The following is a 22,041-nucleotide window of genomic DNA, read 5'->3' as shown; positions in this document are numbered from 1 at the left end:
AGAGATTGGTAAACGTACTTATTTGCCCCCTGCATGTTACACAATGTCCAAACAAGAGAAGATAAGTTTTTGTCTTTGTTTAAAGAGTATCAAGGTACCACAAGGATATTCTTCAAATATCAAGAGCTTAGTGTCAATGCAGGACTTAAAGCTTGTTGGACTGAAGTCTCACGATTGCCACGTCTTAATGCAACAGTTGTTACTAGTGGCAATTCGTGGAATTTTGCCCAAAAAAGTTAGGCAGACCATAACTCGATTGTGCTCATTTTTCTCGTCAATTTGTAGTAAAGTCATCGATCCTACAAAGTTAGATGAACTTCAAAGCGAAATTATCATCATCTTGTGTCAGCTAGAAATGTTTTTCCCTCCATCCTTTTTTGACATCATGGTACATTTACTTGTTCATTTGGTCCGAGAAATAAAGTTGTGTGGACCAGTATACTTAAGATGGATGTACCCTATTGAGCGTTATATGAAGATTTTGAAAGGATACATCAAAAATCAATATCGTTGAGAAGGTTCGATGATTGAAAGATATATTGCTGAAGAAAGTATTGAGTTTTGCTCTAAGTATATGACTAAAGCAAATCCGATAGGAGTCCCTCGGACATCATGGTTGAATAGATATTCTACAAGTAAAAGCATCCGAGGTGTGAATGTGGTGACGAAAAGTCGTGAAGAATTTATGCAAGCACATCTATACATATTAAACAACACAGATGAAGTGATCCCATTTTTGGAAGCACACAAAGCCGTTGTAAAGGACAACTATCCACGACAATCATAGAAATGGCAGTGGATGGAGCATAACAGAACATTCTTGTCCTGGTTCAAATCTGAAGTTTCAAAAAGAATCACGGTCCTCTGAGACTTTGTTGCGGTTAGCAAATGGCTTGAAGTTTGATGTTGTATGTTGTACAGGCTACGAAATTAATAATTGCACATTCTATACAAAGACTTTGGATGATAAAAGCACAGTACAAAATAGTGGCGTCAGTCTAGAAGCTGAGTCGCTACACTTTTCCACATCCAAAGATCAAAATCTTGTAGTTGCATCCATGAGATATTATGGTAGAATTGAAGAGATATGGGAAGTTGATTACACTAAGTTTTCCATTGCACTCTTCAAATATGTAAGTGGGTAGACAATAAGAGTGGTGTCAAAATAGATGAATCTGGTATGACACTTGTTGATTTTTGAAAGGTTGGTTATGGAGACGAACCGTTCATCATGGCATATCAAGCAAGTCAGGTTTTTTATGTCAAAGATCCTGCATCTGACCATTGGTATGTTGCTCTCCAAGGAAAAAGGAAAATTGAAGATAAAGAAGAGAATCTAAGTAATCTTTATATCGCTGACAACCATCCATTTAAAACAACAATAAATTTGGATGACGACCCTCTAATTGATGATATACAAGCAATACGAGAAGATCACAATGAGGGAATATATATATGACCAATCCATATGATTATGTATGAATTTCATGTTTGTGTAAATATTTATGGCTTTTGTTAAATAATATATGTTATTTTATAAGTGTTTTATTTATCTTTCATCTTATTTATTGTGACAGATATATGGTTGAGTCACCTCATTCGTCAGGCGATGAAATCCCCACCACTTCTAGACGGACGAGAGGAGCAACGAGGTTATGACAGCTTATACTTAGAAGAAATGCAGGTGAGAGGACACATGTCATTATTAACGTGGTCACTGGAGTTGCATCTGGCCCAAATGCAAATGTATTTAGGTCTTACCTTGGAGTACTAGCACGTGATCGTATCTCTATACTTACTCCATCCTTTGACTATGTTTCTTAGGCTGATCGGAATCTCATATGGCAAGATCTATTGCTAAGTTAAGCAATATTGTTCCAAATTCTATATTCATTATATTGATAAATTTGTATTGATATAAGGTTATTACTTTCTTTGTTGTAGACAACATTTGATATGCCAAACGTCGAGAGCTTAAGGAATAGGTGTTTATCTGCAATTGCAGAAAGATTTCGAGGGTTTAAGACAAAATTGACGTCTAGATATATATTTGGACCAAAAAGTAATGAAAATCCATGTTCCAAATATTCAACAATTGACGAAGAAACATGGCGTCAGTTTGTAGAGCTTCGTTCACCCGAGGTGTGGCAGGTAAGTGTAGTAAAATCATTCAATTCATCATTCATAATTCTCTACTATGACAATTGTTTTATTTTGTCACAGGAAAAAAGGTCAAAAGCACATGGAATAAGCGCTCAGAATAAAAATCCACACCTATTATCTCGTGATGGATATAGGAAGCTTTTGAAGAAAAAATAATGAAGCAGAAGTCAAATAGTAGACTTCCACTTTCTGAGGGTGGTGACCCTCATCCTCCTCCTTCACCTCCATCTCGGCACGAGAAGTGGAAGTTAGCCTGTATAAGACCATCGGGTTCTTACACTTCCGAGTCTGCCAGAGAAATATCTGAAAGAATTGTAAGATGTCATTTCTTATATTTTTACATTAATTTTGTTATATATATTACATAGATCTTTCTAATGATTTTGAACTTTTGTTATGTGACAGGACTCCTTGGTTGAGCAGAGTTCCCAAGGTCAATTCACAAAAGAAGGTCGTCAGGATATTCTTGCCACAGCTATTGGACGACTTGAGTACCCAGAACGGGTGCGTGGTGCTGGGACTGGCATAAGCATACGATAGTTTATTGGGTCTTCCTCGCGTCCATATTCATACGAAAAGATGAAGGAGGACATAAGAAAAGAGATGACGCAGAAGATCACAAAGAAGGTTCGGGCAGAGTTGTATGATGAAGTTGCTGAAATGGTTGCGCGCCAGTTCCAGCAGCATTATGAGGATTATGGCAATCGTCCTTTGCCATCTCCTACAGCGGAACATGTTGTTCCCCCTACAAGTAAACTTATTTATTTTTGGTTACTAATTTACTTTTTGCATAACCTAACATTTAATTTGACAGGTAGAAGCGGTAAAGAAAGTTGTTCAGTTGCCGGTGCCCTAGGGGACGACATGGATGAAACTCGTCCATGTCAGTTATATATTCTTTCTGATACTGGGACCATGCTAGTGGCTCGTGGTACAGTTTATGAGCCAACCACTATAGTGCATGGTGTACAACTTTCAGAAGATGAGTTCAAGGTCACGGTGGATGAAGTTGTCATAGCAAATGTCGTTCTTCCTGTGCCTACAGATGAGTTCTTCACTGTGGAAGAAACATTTAAGTCCTTTGTCGTCTGGCCTAGACATTTGGTTGGTGATGTATCTAATCCCCCGGTAAACACTCGTACTATATACTTCTCAATTTTAATATTTACTTCTAATTGACGTTATAACATAACCATTTTTGCATTTAACAGCAGATAGGTCAAGAGGGAAGTCCTACACCGAAGAAGACTCATTTATCTGAGGATGACCCTCTTGGTGCGTTAGACGAGCTTGCTAAAATCATTTCAGATGCGCCGATGATTGTACACTGGATTCTACTACATTTGGAAGAGAAGCTCAGATCCCATTGTACTTGCATCATCAAGATGTTAGGGAGCTTGCGTCGGGTAGAGAAGAAATTAATATTACACTCATTCAGTTGTGGATGATGTAAGTTTATGAAAACTTTTTTATAAAACTCTTTTTTATCAACTTACTTATATCAGATTATTTCTTCATTTTAGGTATATGTTTGATGCTAGTAACAAGAAGGGGTTCAACGATGTATATGGGTTCATTGACCCCTCCATGACTCATGAAAGAAACAAATTTGATGATATCCAAACATACATCACCACCTATTTTGGAATGGGGAAGGAGATATATTTTATCCCTTATATACTTGGGTAAGTGAAGTTTGTTAACTTTAAAGTTTCATTTATTAATTTTTGTATATGACAATTAAGTTATTACCAATTTCAGGTATCATTGGCAGCTACTTGTGATCTCCATACTGGAGAACACTGCTGTCTGGTTTTTTTCATTGCAGAAGTCTCCTCCCAGCCCTCTTAGACATGTAGTAGATTGGTAAGAATCTCAATGTTTCGACTTTTTTGTTATATAAATGTATGCTAAAGGAATTTTTTCTAATAGTTCCCTTGCAACACATATGATGTTATCTAGAAGATCTACTGCTACAGCTAAAAAGCTTGCATGAGTTGCCCTTAAGGTTTGGTATTTTAGTCCATACTTTGTTACATTTTGTTCCATTCAAATGATGTTACTTAACATTTTCTAATTATGATGATATATTGTAGTGTAATAGACAAACGGGGTCATATGAATGTGGTTACTACGTCATGTTTTGGATGATGACCATTATTCATGCACATTACACCAATGGATGGGAAACGATATTATTTAGGTTTGAATTTTATTTTCCCTATAGTTTAGATTTCAAATATACTAATTGAAATCATTGTATTTTATGCAGAGATTCAATAGGATTGCTCCAATTCCAGAGAAGTCACTTCAACTTGTGAGGAAAGCACTGGCTAAATATGTAATTCATTTATATAATAGTATGTAGTAGATATTAGGATATAGTAAGTTCTAATTTTATGTTTCTAAGTTGTTTGATGCTTTTCTACATTATTATTCGTTTAACTTTGTACATTACATTGATTTATGCTTCAAACTTGATTTATGATTACATTGGATTGATTTATGCTTCTAAGAAGTTGATTTATGATTCAATTGAATGTATTTATGTTTTATTATAATTTTCATTCAAAATATACGTTTCTGGATTATTTTGGACTGTTTTGGCTGTAAATATATATGCAGATCTGTTTCAAAAGGTTGGGAATGTTGCATAAACAAACCTCAATTTTTTTTAAAAAAAGGATATATGCCTCAGTTCAAGTCAAAATCGAGGTAGAAAAGCACCTTATGGTCTCGGTTATAACCACACCAAAAGCAGAAAGTTTTGCGAATGAGAAAAAAAAGGACTCTACTGCCTCGGTTCAAGCTACAACCGAGGCAGTAGGGTGGAAAATACGACCTCGATTCCCCTTAACCGAGGCATATAGTCCTACGAAAAAAAATAAATAAATAAACCAAAAAGTCTACTACTTCGGTTATGGTTGAACTGATACCAAATCATCTCCCTTTATGCCTCGGTTCACCCCCAAGGCCAAAAGTATTACACTTTTTGCCTCGCCTGAATATGCCTCAGTTCGAGAACCGCTACCTATAAGAAAAAACAACCGCTATCATTTCTCCTCACTGTACTAGTGAAAAAAATCTAGAATTCTTCATATTGTTACTATTAGAAATATTCAGAATACATGATCACTTTTTAATGAATATATTATTGTACATCTAATAGTTAAATAAAAACAAATACAACTCAAATGCAAGATTGGTTTCTTTGGAATGAAACCTTGTTCAGACATCGATGTTGCAATCTTTGGTTCTTCAGATGATAGAAGTGGGTTCCATCTTGAAACTAAAGCTGGCCAATCTTCTTCCACTAATTTAGAAGTACATGTGGCTGATGGAATGTCAAATTCTCAACTTGTAATTGGTCTTACAAACAAAATAGAAGAGCTACATCATACTAGTGAAGAAGAAGAAAGTTTTGCCACAAAGCGGGTCATGTTGTTTCCAAGAGGAAAGCTATACAAACAACAACAACAAATCATTTGGTATGATGCACTTTTCCATTTGGTTTCTAAAGACCAGTCAACAAGTTAAATCAAGAGGATGAATTAGAGGAACAGGATGACAACAAAGAGGACCCAAACTATTCTTTGTTTGGTCCTAGATCTAGGACCAAAATCTAGATCAGCCTCAAAGAAGAATTCACATATTCAAAGCAAATCATTCAAAGTAACCGAGTTCAGCACTGAGTTGCAGAGATGTTGCTCTGTTAATAACTTCAGTTTTCCTTGCTCTTTCTTTTGAAGGATTGTTATCATTCAAAACTTTATTCTTCTTGGTAACAGGTTTCCATAATTATACACCAACACATCGATATTTCGTCCAATAGAGTACCTCCATAACTATTCAGCCATGCATCGATGTCCGGTCCAATAGAGTGCCTCCATAATTGTACAGCCATGCACCGATCTTATGGTCAATCCGATTACCTGCTTAATTAGATATCACGTTATATTTAGTTTTATTTATTATCTTTTTCAAAATATTTTTTTATCACGTGATTCAGTCACTACTGCTTAATCAGATATGACATGATTTTTTTTATCCCATTACTCCTAAATAGCAGTATAAAAAAATTATGTTTTATATTACAATATTTGATCTGCAGAGAATTTAAATATTATATATATATATATATATATATAGGTTTAAATTGAATTTTATTTTTTCTAATGTTTTGAAATTTCCTTTTGAAAAATTATGATAGATAGATTTTAATATAATTAAAAAATATAATTTATATTGTAAGAGGTTATTTTCTAAATCTTTTATAATATTAAAATTGGTTTCATTATATATATATATATATATATATATATATATATATATTCAAATGTAAGAGAATGTTAGCTATGTATGATTGATATAGTTAACAATAATATAACTTTTTGGAACTGACTTTCAAAACCAAGAGAAGATGAAGAAAAATGTTACTTTTATGTTTCATTTAATTTCTAAAAATATAAAACAAATGAATAAAAACCATAAAAAAAAGTACATAACTGATTATTCATGAGATCAAATTACACACATAATCATATATGGGAATATTTGTTCACATGTGTCATTCAAATGTTACTCACATTGAGAACAATATTTAGTAATATCACACTTAATAAACTTAATGTTAACCCTATCATGGTTAGACAAATAGTGAGTAAAAAAAATTACAAAACTAGTAATATATATTTTCTTTTTTGAAAACTATGGATGAACTTAACGTTGAAGGTTTAAAGTAACTAATTTAACTCTAAACTATTTATTTAAAATAAATTTTTCTTCCAAAAATGAGAAGTTAATTTAAAACATACACTAAGATGCTCAAGTTGAAGAGTAAAAAGTTTTTTTATCACGCACTTCATCAAATTTTGCTCTTATCTTTGTAAGAAGAGCATGTACTTAAAAAATTGTCCATTCCTAAACATAACTATAGTCATTTTAATTACACAATTTCTCTACCTAATTTAGATAAGTAACTTTGAACATTAAATGTATTAAGTGTCTTCTTGTATTTCTACCGTTAAAAAAGTAATGTTACCGTATATTGTTAAGGTAACCAATCAATAATGTTATTGATTAGGTCTCATTATTACTAATTATTTTTATATTACTTAATTTATAAATTATAATACTATAATTAATTTATATTTTTTAATGTGTTTGTATCTCACAGACTTTTTTTAGGTATTATAGAGTATATATTTTATTTTTGAATAAAATTCTATGGTTGATTCCATATTTAATTTGTTGGAGAAATTTAAAAAAAAATAAATGAAATTTAATTTATATAAAGAACATTTTTCTTCTTTTGTTTGTATATATCATATACTTTATTTTGGTATAATAAAGTATGTGTTTTATTTTTGGAATTTAAAATTTATGACTAATTTCATAAAACTTTTGGTATAATTAAAGATTTAATATGAAATATCTTTTTTAAATTAGATACTCAATGGATTATAACTTTTACTATTTTCTTCTCTAACACATTCTTTTACATTAAATTTTATCTTTACTGCTATGGATATTTTAACTAAAATTTTAAGTATTTTAAATTTCTCTGTATTAACTCATTGTTTCTGTGAAGATCAAGGTGGTTTTAATACTTTTGTAATATATTATGTTTTCAACAAGTTAATGGGTATAGGAGTTGAAAAACTCATATATATAAAAAGAACTAAGATAAAATATATTTAATTCTGAAGGTAATTTTAATAATATTCACTACAAAAATAAATGTAATATAACATGTGTTTATTTCTTGCCTAAAACCTCCGAAAATTTTCAGGTGGTTTATTAAGTAATCCCAGTAAAGTTTTATTTATTATTTCGTTTTCGGCATCTTTCATTTTCTCCCGTTATTTTTCTTTAATTCTTTCTCCTTCTTCAAATGGTGCTCTTCTTCTTCACTCTTGTTATTTCTTAATTTCTTAGAGTTCTAATTTTGCGACCATGGAACCCTTGTTGTTGTGTTATTGAGCTCTCATTCGTGGTGGAGTTCATGGTGGTTGAAAAACGTTGCAGCGTTTAGGGTTTTGATTTGTGTTTGGGTGTTGAAGGATTATGGAAATGCGATTAAGGGATTGTGCTTGTTTAATTGTGTTCTGATGCAGGTGTGGTTCGTGATGGAGGGTGTGGTGGTCTGATGATGGCTCGTCGTGGGAACAAAGTTGCTATGTGATTTGGGTTTGAAATTTGCTATTCTTGGGCGTTGTTGGTGCGCGAAAAGGTATGAAACCCTATATCATAGATTCTAGAACTCAAACCTCATGTCTTGATGTATTGTGCAACAATGTCTAATGATTTAGAGAAGATGGTTAACACTGTGGCGAAAGGTACAGTGGTTATCTCTGAAAGAGAACCTAATAGAGTAAATAAGGTTGTGAAGGGGGTAGCTATTTGGGTTTCGATCAAATGCATGACAGGTTTGTTTCGGGACTTGGGTTGTTTACCATTTGAACAAAAATGAGTATGCAATGAAGCTTTTTTTCTTATTTAATTACTTTCACTTTGAGTTACAAGTTATATTACTTTAAGCATTTAATTAATGATATGAGCATGTTGTGAAGTCACATAATATTGTCGGGAGATTTAAATTATACAATTTCTCTACCAGGAGAAACAACACGTCTATCAAGGAGGTTTCAAATTTCTTGAGAATGCCAAGAAAATAGTAAAAGTTATAATTAATTGAGTATCTAATTTAAACAAGATATTTCATATTAAAATTATTGTTACAAAAAGTTTAAATCTAAAGTTTATGATATATACAAAACAAAAGAAGATAAATGTTCTTTATATAAAATAAATTTCATTTTTTTTTAATTTCTCCTAATAATTAAACATAAAATTAACCATATAATTTGTTTCAAAAATAAAATAAATACTCTATGATACCTAAAAATGTCCATGAGATACTAACACATATAAAAAATTTAAATGTAGTTGAAATTGAATATAGTTTTAAATAAATTAATTATAATATTTTCTTTTCTAGTATCTCTAAATTAAGTATAAAAATAAATAGTAATAATGATACTTAATCAATAACATTATTGATTGGTTACCTTAACAATATATGTTAACATCAGTTTTGAAGTGTAGAAATAGAGGAAGACACTTAATACATTTAATGTTCAAAGTCACCTACCTAGATTAGATAGAAATATGATGTGTTTAAAATGACTATGTATAGAAATGGATAAAGATAAGAAAAAATTTTGAGGGCAAGTGTTAACTCTTCAAATCTTAGTATATGCTTTAAATTCACTTCTCATCTTCGAAAGAAAAGCATATTTTAAATAAATAGTTTAGAGCTTAGTCACTTTGAAACATTCAATGTTAAATTCAACCATGATCTTATGAATTTGACTGAGTTTATCTAAACCTACTTCTTCCAAACTCATCCTAGGGTATGGTCTGATCCAGTTCATATGTTGAGAAAAAAGGAACAAAAATATGGTTTCCAATATAATAGAAAATAAATATCATTAGAATATCTTTTAAATTTAAATTATACAAGGAGAGAAAATAAATACTATTATAACATATCTTTTAAATTCAAATTATATGCAAATAGATTATATGAAATATTTCTACTTTTGTAATGTTTGATATTTGTTTTATCTAATATTAAAGAGAAAAGTGGTTATAATGTTGTGATAAGCAAATGAGTTTTGGGCAAGGTTAAGAAATTTTGGAAGCTGAAAAGTTAGAATGGTGAAGGGGTTGTTTTATTATAAGAATTTTTAAAATCTATTCATCTTACTTTTTTAATGGATTGAGGTTAAGAAGTATATTTCATCAACCTGATTTTGATTGTAGTTTTTGACAGTTATTTTCTTTTTTTTATTTGTATTTTGAACTGGTATATTATATCCATGAATTCATTTTACAAAATAATTTGTTTATAGAAAAAAAAAGTGAAAAACCTGCTGATATATCATTATGCCAATAAATTTAATTTTAAGTCTGTTGCAGAAATACTTGCAGTTAAGAAAATTTCAGAAATTTTAAAATTAAATAATATCAGTGACATTGTTGTTTTACCATCAAAAGAACTTTATGTGAAAGAAAATATGCAATTTTGGAGTCTATCACATTTCTAAAATCTTATGTTTAATTGTGAAAATTCATGGTAAATTGATGATGATAAATAGAAAATATGTTTAATTTTAATTTATGAGAAGTTTTTTTTTTTTTTAAATGATCTTATGGTTGATGGTCTATGTTATTTAAATTGAAATCAAACACATTCTTTTTTATCATCATTAACATGCCATAACTTTGCCTGATTAAACAACATATTTGAAAATGAGATAGATAAAAAAATACCATACTTATTTTTTACTAGTTTTATTTGATGGTAATTGACATTATTTATTCATAAAGGTTTTTCAGCAATCTCTTAACTGTAAATATTTCTGCAACAGGCTTAAAACTAAATTTGTTGGCATAACAATATAGAAGATTAGTAGATTTTTTTTCTACAAACATAAACATTTTTCATAATGAACTCAAGGATATAATATCAATTTAGAACGCAAATAGAAAAAGAAATAGAATATAAAGAATTTATCATCATGTTTATTGACAAATATAAAGATGACAAGTTTCTCCATATCACCTTTATAAAATATCCTTCTGAATCTCATATTTCAACCTCATTAGAAAAGTTGAACAAACAAATTTTTAACTTTAAAAATGTCTTAACATTATTGACCAAAAACTCATATTCGATACTGAACATCATAACCAATTTAAACTTTACACAGGAAAACGTAATTTAAGAATAACATAACTATTAAATTTAAATTACATACAAATCGGTTATGGAATATTTATTCACATATGTAATCCAAATGTTACTTATCCCAAAATCATATATAGCAGCACCATTCTAAAATAATAAAAATACATGCTTTAAGCACACAAAAAACCAAAAGACATGAGCACCTTATGCAAAAAGAATATTTATGCATTAAGAAATTAAGGAGGTACTATATAACTTACCATTAAAAAAGAACACGTACGAGGCAAACAATTCTCCCTTGTTCTTCTTCTCTTCCCTAAAGAGATATGCTATTTCTTTCTCTCATAAAATGAATAAGTTGAGGTATATTTAAAGTACCAAACCTGTTCTCACCTATCTGCTCTCTAGTTTTGGCTTTTCAAGAAAAAACAATGCACCGTTACCATGGCCAATACAACTGTCTGACCTACAGACTTTAAGAAACCGATTCACGTGATTCTTTTTTTTTTTTTTACTTACTCCAAATACAAATGTCTGTGACCGTTATCACAACCAATATAAGAGTGTCTGTCACATACTTCAAGAAATCTTTGGATTTTTCTTTTAATTTCTCCCAGAAAAATAGAAGCACCGTTGTTACTGCCAAGTGCCTGGCACCGTTACCACATCCAATAGAGTGTCTGTCTATGACGTACCTTAAGCAACCTATTTTAGTTTACTCTGGGTTTCAAAATTAACAATATTTTTTTTATCTCATATTATTTTATTTTTATTCTTTTCTAAATAATTATTTTAGTACACCTAAATTATAAAAAATGTATGTTTTAGTTGTTTTATTTTTTTATATTATAATATTTTATAAGTTGCTTAATTTAAATATATATCTCTGATAATCTAATTCTTGTTTTGAATTTTTCTTTTAAAAAATCAAGTATTAGATAGATTCTGATATAATTAAAATATAATCTATATTTTATTTTAAGATGTTATTTTTTAAATCTTTTAAATATTACAATTTATTTGAGTATATACCATTAGCATAATAATTCTAATATATACGTATGCACATTATCTGAGTAATAGCATATCTTTTAAATTTAAATTAAATAATGAGAGAAAATAAATACCATTAGCATATCTTTTAAATTCAAATTATATGCAAATCGATTATATGGAAATATATATTCAGATATTTCATCCAAATGTTACTTATCCCCAACATAATAGTAAACTCATTCTAAAATAATAAAAATACAAAAAATATCATGCTCACACTTACCGACACAATTATTAACTACATAATATAAATGATATATCATTCATGCAAGACCAACTGCAAAATATTATAACTAGCAAAATCTAAAAGAAAAAATATATAATTTTCTTTTGTATTAGGAATATTTTTAATTAACATAACAAATTTACTTAACTTTTATGTCTTATTATATGTAAGATTTTTTATTTTTCTTAATATACAATATTATTATTATAATTACTTTTAGAATTAAATGTATTTTTCCTTAGTTCTTTTTATATGTGATTTTTTCAACTCCTATATCCATTTGTTGAAAATATAATATATTACACAAGCACTAAAATCACTTGATTTAAAAAAAGTTTAATATTTATTTTTGTGCCTCGATTTTAGATCAGTTAAAATTGTTCTCCTTTTTCAGAAGTTCACTGACAAATAAAAAATATTCCACTTAATAAAAAATAAATAATCTTTCTTTATTTTAAAATAATTAAATAAATTTTCCCTTTAAAAAAGTTTTGCATAAATTTTTAATATTACTTTTACAAAATTAAATATATTATTTAGTACTATTTTCAATTAATTATTCATAAAAATAATACAAGTATAAAATTCATAAAGTTATAAGTATTTTAAAAATTATATTATTTTAATGTAATAAAAATATTAATATATGAAAACAAGTGTATTTTACCAGCAAATTAATTAAGGGAGTTATCTTCTTAATTACTTTTTTTAGACAAATTTTATCATTTAGATTTTATAATTGTCTTTTGAAATTTAGTTAACTATGAAAATAAATCATAAAAGTTATTTACTTATGAAATATTTTTATAATTTACTTTAATAATTCAGTTTTTATTTCTTTTATCATAATATAAACATAGACACATACATGAAAGTTTATTTCTTCTAGTATATGTGATATCTTTTTGATAAAATAAATATATTATTTGAATAATATTCATAATAATACTATTACTTTATAATTTTTTGTATTTAATTGAGTTTCTTTTAATATTTAATTTTATTTTTTTATTAAATTAGTGTTAATTTAATTTAAAAAAAATGCTATTTATTAAAATTAAAATAATTTTTCCTTTATAACTTTTTTTATTTTGATATGATATAACTTTTAAGATAGAAAATAATTTAAATTTTAATACGTGATGAGTCATCATCAAAAAATCAGATATTACTGAGATTGTGGGTTAAACTAAACCTTTGCTCCCCTATCAACAATCTTAACAAATTTTACAAAATTTTGCTAGCATTTTGCATTGGTCTTTAGATTACACGAAACGAAAGTGATTATAAACAATCAAATATGCATCCAAAGATTAATACAAAATACAACTGCAAATTTTCATGAAATTTAAGATATGTATATTAAAATTTATATGTATTAATAAACCATGAAAAAGTTATTACTCTTCTTAAACTGTCCAATCGGACAATTCAAGATTCAATACTAGTAAATTAATATTACCATATCCTTTCTATTCATTTGTAAAAAGTACATTTCTTCAAAAAAAAATCTTGAGATAGTAAATAATTTTGGTATTGAATCTCAAATGAGAAACTAAGGCTAATTCAAAACAAGAATATATTCAAACAAACAAATAATTACATATTCCCAAAAACGATTATGATCATAATGTTAAAATAATTTAATCATTACCTAAACTAATCTAATCAAAACTTAAACTAACATATGCTAATATCATTTATATTAGATTGACAATGAAATACTTAAACTAATTTATGCTAATCACAATATAACCCTCTCTTTGACATTCACAAATCTAAAATCCAACATATCTTTCACATCATATCATACACATTAACATTTTTTCACAATCATCAAACAATAAAACGCAAAAAATGGAAAGAGTAATGAACCTAGGAGCGTGGCGGCAATGGCGTTAGACACAAGGCTCGGCAGAAATGGCGAACAACGGTTATGGCCCAATATGTTTCTGAGGATTGGGCGGCCCAATTGTGACAAAGGCCCGTGAGAAGACATAATGTCTATCTTGGAAAGGCACGCTGACGAAGAAACATCCTTCGTCCCAAACAGCGGAGAGAGAAAGAGCCTAGGGCTCTTCCAGGCGCTACAGAGAGAAGTAGAATGACGCCCTCCATAATAGTGCAGTCATGGACATCCGGGAAGGGAAGATCCGATCAGTACAAAGGCTTCGTCGGAGGTAAGAAAACACTCTTGCTTTTATTTACAGTAATGATATCTGGTTATGAGTTATTTGTTACAACTGAAATGAAAAGAGGGTGAACTCTATTTATAGAGTTCTTTGGGAAAAAGGGAACAACGAGAATTTTAAACTAAAAGAGCCGATTACTGTCTTTAGACAGTAATCTCAATAGCCTCCCCTCAAGCTGGATGGTGTATACTCACTAATCCAAGCTTGGGAACAATGGATTTGAACCGCACGCGATGGGGAAATTTTGTGAAGACATCAGCCAGCTGTTCATCCGACCGGACAGGGAGAAGACGTAAGAGATTGGCCTGTATTTTTTCACGAACAACGTGACAATCAAGCTCTATGTGCTTGGTCCTTTCGTGAAAGCTCTGGTTATGAGCTATGTGTCGCGCTGATTTGTTGTCACAATATAGGGCAGGAGTTCCAGCTTCCCGTACTTGAAGGTCTTGTAGGAGATAGTGAAGCCACTGTATCTCACATACAATGGCTGCTAGGGCACGATATTTCGCCTCGGTGGAAGATCTGGAAACAGTGCTTTGCTTTTTGGATTTCCACGAAATGAGGGATGATCCAAGGAAAACACAAAACCTTGTAGTGGACCTTCTAGTATTTGGACACGTTGCCCAATCTGAGTCACTAAAAGCTTTTATATGAACTTGAGAATCAACTCCAAAGAACAATCCCTCTGAGGGCTTGGACTTGATGTACCTAAGAACATGTTGTACAGCCCGATAATGATGGTTAGTGGGAGATTTCATAAACTGACTCAATAGATTAATGGAAAAACACAAATCAGGTCTGGTATTCGTGAGATATAATAACTTCCCTATCAATTGTCGATAGGATCCAGGGTCATCTAAGTAACTGTCTGCTCTATATAGTGTGTTTGTATCACATAAAAAGGGAGTAGAAGATGGTTTGCATCCCAGCATTCCTGTTTCCTTAAGGATGTCCAAAACATACTTTCTTTAACATAGGTGTATACCTTTCTTAGATCTGGCCACCTCCAAGCCTAGGAAGTATTTGAGTTCTCCTAGGTTCTTTATTTGAAATTTGTTGTGCAACAAAGTCTTTATGTCGTTGATTTCAGTCATGGAGTTTCCAGCCAATATGATGTCATCTACATAGACAAGTAAGGCAGAAAAATCTGTAGAAGTGCCTTTGATAAAGAGAGAGTGATCAGATTTTGACTGAGTATAGTTGACAGAAATGAGAAAGGAGGACAGTTTTTCAAATCATTGCCTACTAGCTTGTTTCAGTCCATATAGAGACTTAGTAAGCCTACAAACCTGACCCTCTTTATGGGTATTAAGACCAGGTGGTGGTTCCATATAAACTTCTTCATTTAAGTCTCCATGAAGGAAAGCATTGTCCACGTCAAGTTGATGTAGAAACCAATTATTTGAGGCTGCAAGGGCAATAAGTAGTCTAACAGTGGTGAGTTTGGCAACAGGGGAGAAAGTGTCTAAATAGTCTATCCTTTCTTGTTGTGTGTATCCTTTTGCCACCAGACGTGCCTTGTATCTTTCTATAGTACCATCAGCATTGTATTTGGTTTTGTATACCCATCTACATCCAATGGGTTTCTTGCCTGGAGGCAACTGTGTTAAGTACCAGGTGTTATTGTCTTGCAAGGCCTTGATTTCCCTCTACATAGCTTCTTCCCACTCGCACATGCCTTTGGCTTCATTATAAGACCGAGGCTCATCATTTGCAGTAATGGCCATAGTATACTTTAAGTGCTTTGTTGTCAAAGATTCACAGGACAATAGATCAGACATGGGATAAGGGGTTTTAAAATTATTTTTCATAGACAAGGATTGATTAACCTGATACACATAGTCATTGAGATATTCAGGAGTTTTTCTAACCCTGTTAGATCTCCTGCAGCTATGATTCTCTTCACCATTAGCAGCATTGTCACTGTTATTGTTGTCGGTGACAGTCTGCTGCGTCTCTATTTGCTCAGTGGCATCCATCTCCGGATGTCTTTCATCATCAATAAGGTCATGAGTGCCCATGAGGTCATTAAGAGAGGTGGTTCTACCTTCTCCTCTGTCAGTAACATCCCTGCTGTTACACTGGTCTTTGTAGGGAAAAATGTCTTCATAGAAGACAACATTTCTTCTTATAAAAAGTTCTTTGGTGTTCATATCAAGAACAACATAACCTTTGACACCACTTTTGTAACCAAGGAAAACTCCCTTTCTAGCTCTTGGGTCAAGCTTATTTCTGCTGTTCTCAAGGATAGAAGCAAAGCATAAGCACCCAAAAACTTTGAGATTCAAATAGGTAAGGGGGCATCATAAACAAGATCATAAGGAGTTTTGTTATTAAGAATGGGGGAAGACAACCTATTTATCAGGTAAACAGCGTGACTAACTGCATATGACCAATAGGCATTAGGGATATTAGACTGAAAAAGAAGACTACGGGTCACATTAAGAATATGCTAGTGTTTTCTCTCCACAACAGAGTTCTGTTCAGGGGTCTCAACACAACTCTTTTGGTGATCAATGCCATACAAATCATACAAATTAACACAATTAAATTCTGGACCATTGTCTGATCTAACAGTTTTAATCACTTTATCAAATTGATTTTTAATCTTGACAATAAAATTATGCAATAAATCCCTTGTCTGTCCTTTATTGTTCATTAAGAAGACCCAAGTATGCCTACTATAGTCATCAACTATAGTAAGAAAATACTTATGGCCGTGGACAAAAGAAGTTGAAAGAGGGCCCCATATGTCACAGCGAATAATTTGGAAACAATCAGTAGTCAAAGAATTACTTCTAGGAAAAGGTAGTTTATGTTGTTTAGCATAGTGGCAAGCATCACAAACAATATCAGGACCCATTTGTACATAAGGGAACTTTGCACATATCTGTTTCATAGTCTTATGTCCAGGGTGGCCTAACCTATAGTGCCACAAATTTACATCAACATGTTCATAAGAGAAAACAGATTTTGAAATGTAATTTTGATCCGGGTTAGGAAAGGCTTGTAGATAATAGAGTCCTTTGGATGATTTAGCATACCCAATCATCTTCAATGTAGAATTCTCCCTTATCTGACAAACCTCAAAAGAAAAGGTTAGATTGCAGTTTGAGTCTCTGATGAGACTTTGGACAGAAATCAAATTGAAACAAAAATCTGGGATATACAGAACATTAAAAATAACCAAAACTTTAGAAAATTGGACAGTTCCTGCATGTTCAACAGTGATAATAGTGTTATTTGGCAATCTGATAGAAATAGGTTTAATTTTGTAAAAAGTAACAAAGTTTTCCTTATCATGGGTCACAGGGTCTGTGGCCCCTGTGTCAAGAATCCAAGAAGAAATACCTTGTTTAACCTCTATGCTGTCTCTCTGCACCTGGTTAATCTTGTGAGTGGGTTCATCAACCTTCTCTATCATTTTGAGGAGCTTCTGCATCTGTTCAGGGGTAAAAGAATTGAGGGCAGCATTGGTGCTGACCTGGTGAGCAGATTGAACACCCTCTAGACCAGAACTGTTTTGGCAAACATTAGCAGAGTTCCAGTCTCCTTTCCTGTCCGGATTGCTGTCAGGTTTCTTGTACCAAGGGGGGTAACCGTGTTTGGAGTAGCACTCATCAAAGGTATGATTCATTTTATTGCAATAGGAGCACTGTTTTCCATAGTTAGGGTTCCTTCCTCTCCCCCTTCCTTGACCACATGGTCCATTACCACGCCCTTGGCTTTTCCAGTTATTGTTTCTTTCAGCAGTGTTGGCCAGAACTTTGGTTTCAGCAGTTTGGCTCTGGCTGACAATGCCCAAATCTTGTCTCTCTTGTCTTTCTTGTTGCATGATGAGGGAGAAAACTCTATTGATGTTGGGGAGAGGATCCATCAAAAAGATTTGGGTTCTTACAGTATTATATGTGTCATTCAGCCCTTTAAGAAGCATATTACATGTTCTATTTCTCTATACTTCAGAGAAATCTTTGAAAGCTCACAGCTGCAAGGAATATCACAGGTACAAGTGAGTATAGGTCTAAGGGATTCTAATTCTTCCCAAAGAATTTTTAAATCTGTGAAGAATTGGCTAACACCTCTCTTTCCCTATTTAATTGAGTGGATATCTTGGAGTAAATCAGAAATTTTGAAATAGTCACCTTTAGAGAATCTTTCTTTCAACTCTTTCCATAGTTCCTTGGCTTCTTCAACGTATATTACGCTTTCTGCAATCTTTGGAGAAAGAGTTTTTATCATCCAAGAAAGAACCATCATATTACATCTCTCCCAAGCATCGAACAAAACCTCACTTCTTTGAGGTTTCTTGATTGACCCAGCAATAAACTTGATTTTATTCTTGAAAAGGAGAGCCCTCCTCATGCTTCTGCTCCAGGAAGAGTAATTGTTGTCATTTAGAACTTGAGAGATGAGAGTGAGTCCTGGATTCTCCCCAGGATGCAAGTAGAAAGGGCTGGTAGGGTTAGCAGATTGATCCATGTGCTCCATATCAGTAGAAATCAATCAAAAAGAAAACAAGAAATAGTCCAAGAATTGATGCTAGACTTGGAAACAGAGGTAGCAGAAGCAAAGCAGGTTTTAAAACCTGCTTTGATACCATATTAAAATATGGCCCAATATGTTTCTGAGGATTGGGCGGCCCAATTGTGACAAAGGCCCGTGAGAAGACATAATGTCTATCTTGGAAAGGCACGCTGACGAAGAAACATCCTTCGTCCCAGACAGCGAAGAGAGAAAGAGCCTAAGGCTCTTCCAGGCGCTAGAGAGAGAAGTAAAATGGCGCCCTCCAGAATAGTGCAGTCATGGACATCCGGGAAGGGAAGATCTGATCAGTACAAAGGCTTCATCGGAGGTAAGAAAACACTCTTGCTTTTATTTACAGTAATGATATCTGGTTATGAGTTATTTGTTACAACTGAAATGAAAAGGGGGAGAACTCTATTTATAGAGTTCTTTGGGAAAAAGGGAACAACAGGAATTTTAAACTAAAAGAGCCGATTACTGTCTTTAGACAGTAATCTCAATAATCATCAAACAATAAAACGCAAAAAATGGAAAGAGTAATGAACCTAGGAGCGTGGCAGCAATGGCGTTAGACGCAAGGCTCGGCAGAAATGGCGAACAACGGTTGGGGGATGGTCGCGCATAGGTGGCGATTGCGGACGCATGCCAGTTTGGGGCAATGGTCTCGCGACAGCAGCGACTATGGCGGAATAGGCAAGGCGCGAGGAAGATGAAGAAGAAGAAGGAAATGCTGCGGTGGAATAAGAAGAACGATGGTTGTTGTGTGCTTGAGGAAGAAGAATTGCAATCACCACCGATGGAAGCACAAGAGAAAGAGTAGCAATGGTCGCGGCGGAGAAAGGTTTCTGTTTCGCGGGGGAGAAGATGAACAACGAAAGAGTGCTTCTGTTTCACGTTTTCTGAAATTTAAATGGGTTATTGCCTCGGTTCTCCACTAAACTGAGGCAATAACACCCTTACTACCTCAGTCAAAATTGCAACTGAGGCGTAAACCCCTAGACAATTTTAAAAATAAAATTGTTAATAACTATAAGCCTCGTTTAGCTTCAAAACCGAAGCATAAACAACATATTGCCTCGGTTAGGGGGCAACTGAAGTCGTAAAGCTTGCGAAAAAACGTCTTGAATCATGGGTTGTCAGTGCATAGAAAGTTTCAAATACCTTTTGTCAATCTCTACTACCTTGATTCTTTAACCAACCGAGACAGTAGCCCTTTTTTAGAAAGACTGTCAGGTCAAAAGTACTATTTAACAGTGTTTTTTGCCTCGCTTGGTCAGAGAACCGAGGCAATAACCCTATTTCAAAAAGTCTGGCAGGTGAAAATTTCGCTTTGCATGTGGGTAGCAGGGTTTTCTGTCTCGGTTGTTCATAGAACCGAGACATTATCCTCCTTTAAGCATCGATTGCTTGACAACCGAGACATATACTTTCGCTAAAACTACGAAAATGCCACCGCACTTTTATTCGCTTCGGTTTCAGTAAAACCGATGCGTATATAGCGCGTTAAAAAACTTTTTTTTACTAGGGTTCCTTTTTGAATAATTGTTTTGTATATAGTTTTGACTTAGGAGTTTGTATATAAAGTTGGTTTTATAGGTATGTATTGATAAGTGTAATGAAACTTTATATTTTTATTTGTTAACTGTTCTATGTATCATGTGATAGTTCCTTTATAGTATTAATACTATTCAAATGGAATTTTATAGGTGGTGTATTTTTTTTGATGTGTGATGTGAAAATTACAATTTTCCCTGTCTGATATATAACATATAGTACCTATAATTAAATCTTTCATTCTCTTAGTATTCTTCTAATATGTTAATCACAAGAAGAAAAATAATGGAACAGGGTCTTTTTATTGAGGAAAGTACCGCAAGAGAAAGTTAAGTAAAGAATAATTAGTGCAAAGTAAAACACACTGGCTGAAATTGAAACTGTGCATATAATATTAGAATGACCAGATGTATACAAGTAATGAATTAGCACATCATACTTGAAGGAAATTAAAACAAGCCGAGGTATTAATTATAATTAGCACATCATACTTCGGAAACAAATAGAACATGCAAAATATTTATATATAACTGCAATAGTTCATTTAACTTAAAAGCCCCAATACGTTAATTTTCAAGGCTTGCCAATTGCTAAAGCAGACATCACAATAACCAATACTAAGACAACAACGGCAACGAACGATGACACCACAGCTGCACTGGTCTGCGCACAAAAGTCTCCAAATTGGTTGCATATGGCTAACCAGTTCGTGTCCTGATCACCGTTGTGTGCTAAGTAAACTACGGCAGCAGCTGAAGCAGCACCGGCAGTGGCTAGAGTGAGAAACACCTGCATTTCATATAAAAGTCTATAACAAAATATCATGCTAATGTTAATAAAACTTACTGCTGGATCAGCAAGTCCAAAACTAGGAAATTATTCGCTAAATGAAATTATAATACCCAGGAAAAAATATCATAAGTAAAATAGACTTATATTTTGCCACAGAAGGGATCATTTGGAAAATAAATGTGCTTTTTTGTTGGGTATTTATAAGCAAATAATGGTGAGAAGATTATTAAAATAGAACTGAATTTATGAATATTTTAAAGATTACAGTGTCCAAGATAATGAGGAAAAGCCTTGGTCCAACAGCATGGGGACGAATAATTGCAACAACGGAGAAAGGAAGAGATAGCACGAGGTAGCCACCCACTAAAGCCATAGTAATAACAAAAAACCTGCATTTGTGTTACGCATTGGTTAAAATTTATCATTTCAGTGAATTAATTAACATAGATGGTGCGAAAAGGTTGAGAAAATAATAGAGTTTTGAAGATCATGACATACTGGAAAGTAGTGAAGCTATCATAACTAGCCTCAAACTGAAAGAACTGAGTGAAGAAAGGGAGTGTCTGATCACTTGTTCCCATAGTGGCAGCAGCACCAAGAGCAGCTGCTATGGCACCTAACCTTAGAATGAAATCCATTATGGCTAACCCTTTTTTCCATCCTCCTGGCCTTAGTGGTGCCGCAACCACAACTTTACTTGATTCTGGGATATCGATGGTGGTTGACATTTTTGGCTTTAGTGAGAACAGCGGAAGCTTAGTTTATGCTCTAAGGATACA

At 32.6% G+C, this 22,041-nt stretch overlaps 2 protein-coding genes and 1 long non-coding RNA gene across 3 annotated transcripts; all 3 read right to left on the bottom strand.

The window, feature by feature from the left end:
- Positions 1 to 5,243: 5,243 nt before the first annotated feature.
- Positions 5,244 to 11,247, bottom strand: LOC148204419 (uncharacterized). The gene is made up of 2 exons (XR_015785105.1): positions 11,179 to 11,247; positions 5,244 to 6,095 (listed from the first exon to the last, which is right to left on the bottom strand). It is a non-coding gene; the product is annotated as an uncharacterized LOC148204419 (long non-coding RNA).
- A 3,315-nt stretch (positions 11,248 to 14,562) lies between these two features.
- On the bottom strand, positions 14,563 to 18,880 carry LOC124821228 (uncharacterized). The gene is made up of 6 exons (XM_088105367.1): positions 18,535 to 18,880; positions 17,104 to 18,313; positions 16,222 to 16,627; positions 15,682 to 15,993; positions 15,378 to 15,582; positions 14,563 to 15,218 (listed from the first exon to the last, which is right to left on the bottom strand). The coding sequence occupies exons 1-6, from the start codon at positions 18,878 to 18,880 to the stop codon at positions 14,563 to 14,565; spliced, it is 3,135 nt and encodes a 1,044-aa protein (XP_087961493.1).
- Positions 18,881 to 20,839: 1,959 nt separating this feature from the next.
- Positions 20,840 to 22,041, bottom strand: LOC124821229 (casparian strip membrane protein 2). The gene is made up of 3 exons (XM_047293089.2): positions 21,761 to 22,041; positions 21,528 to 21,651; positions 20,840 to 21,259 (listed from the first exon to the last, which is right to left on the bottom strand). The coding sequence occupies exons 1-3, from the start codon at positions 21,988 to 21,990 to the stop codon at positions 21,044 to 21,046; spliced, it is 570 nt and encodes a 189-aa protein (XP_047149045.1). The 5' UTR covers positions 21,991 to 22,041; the 3' UTR covers positions 20,840 to 21,043.

The sequence above is a fragment of the Vigna umbellata genome, chromosome 1 (genome assembly GCF_029865625.1).
Source record: "Vigna umbellata cultivar VRB3 chromosome 1, Vumbellata_1.0, whole genome shotgun sequence".
NCBI classification, from domain to species: domain Eukaryota; kingdom Viridiplantae; phylum Streptophyta; class Magnoliopsida; order Fabales; family Fabaceae; genus Vigna; species Vigna umbellata.
Note: the sequence above shows the minus strand (reverse complement) of the source record. Positions and strands in the feature narration are given on the sequence as shown.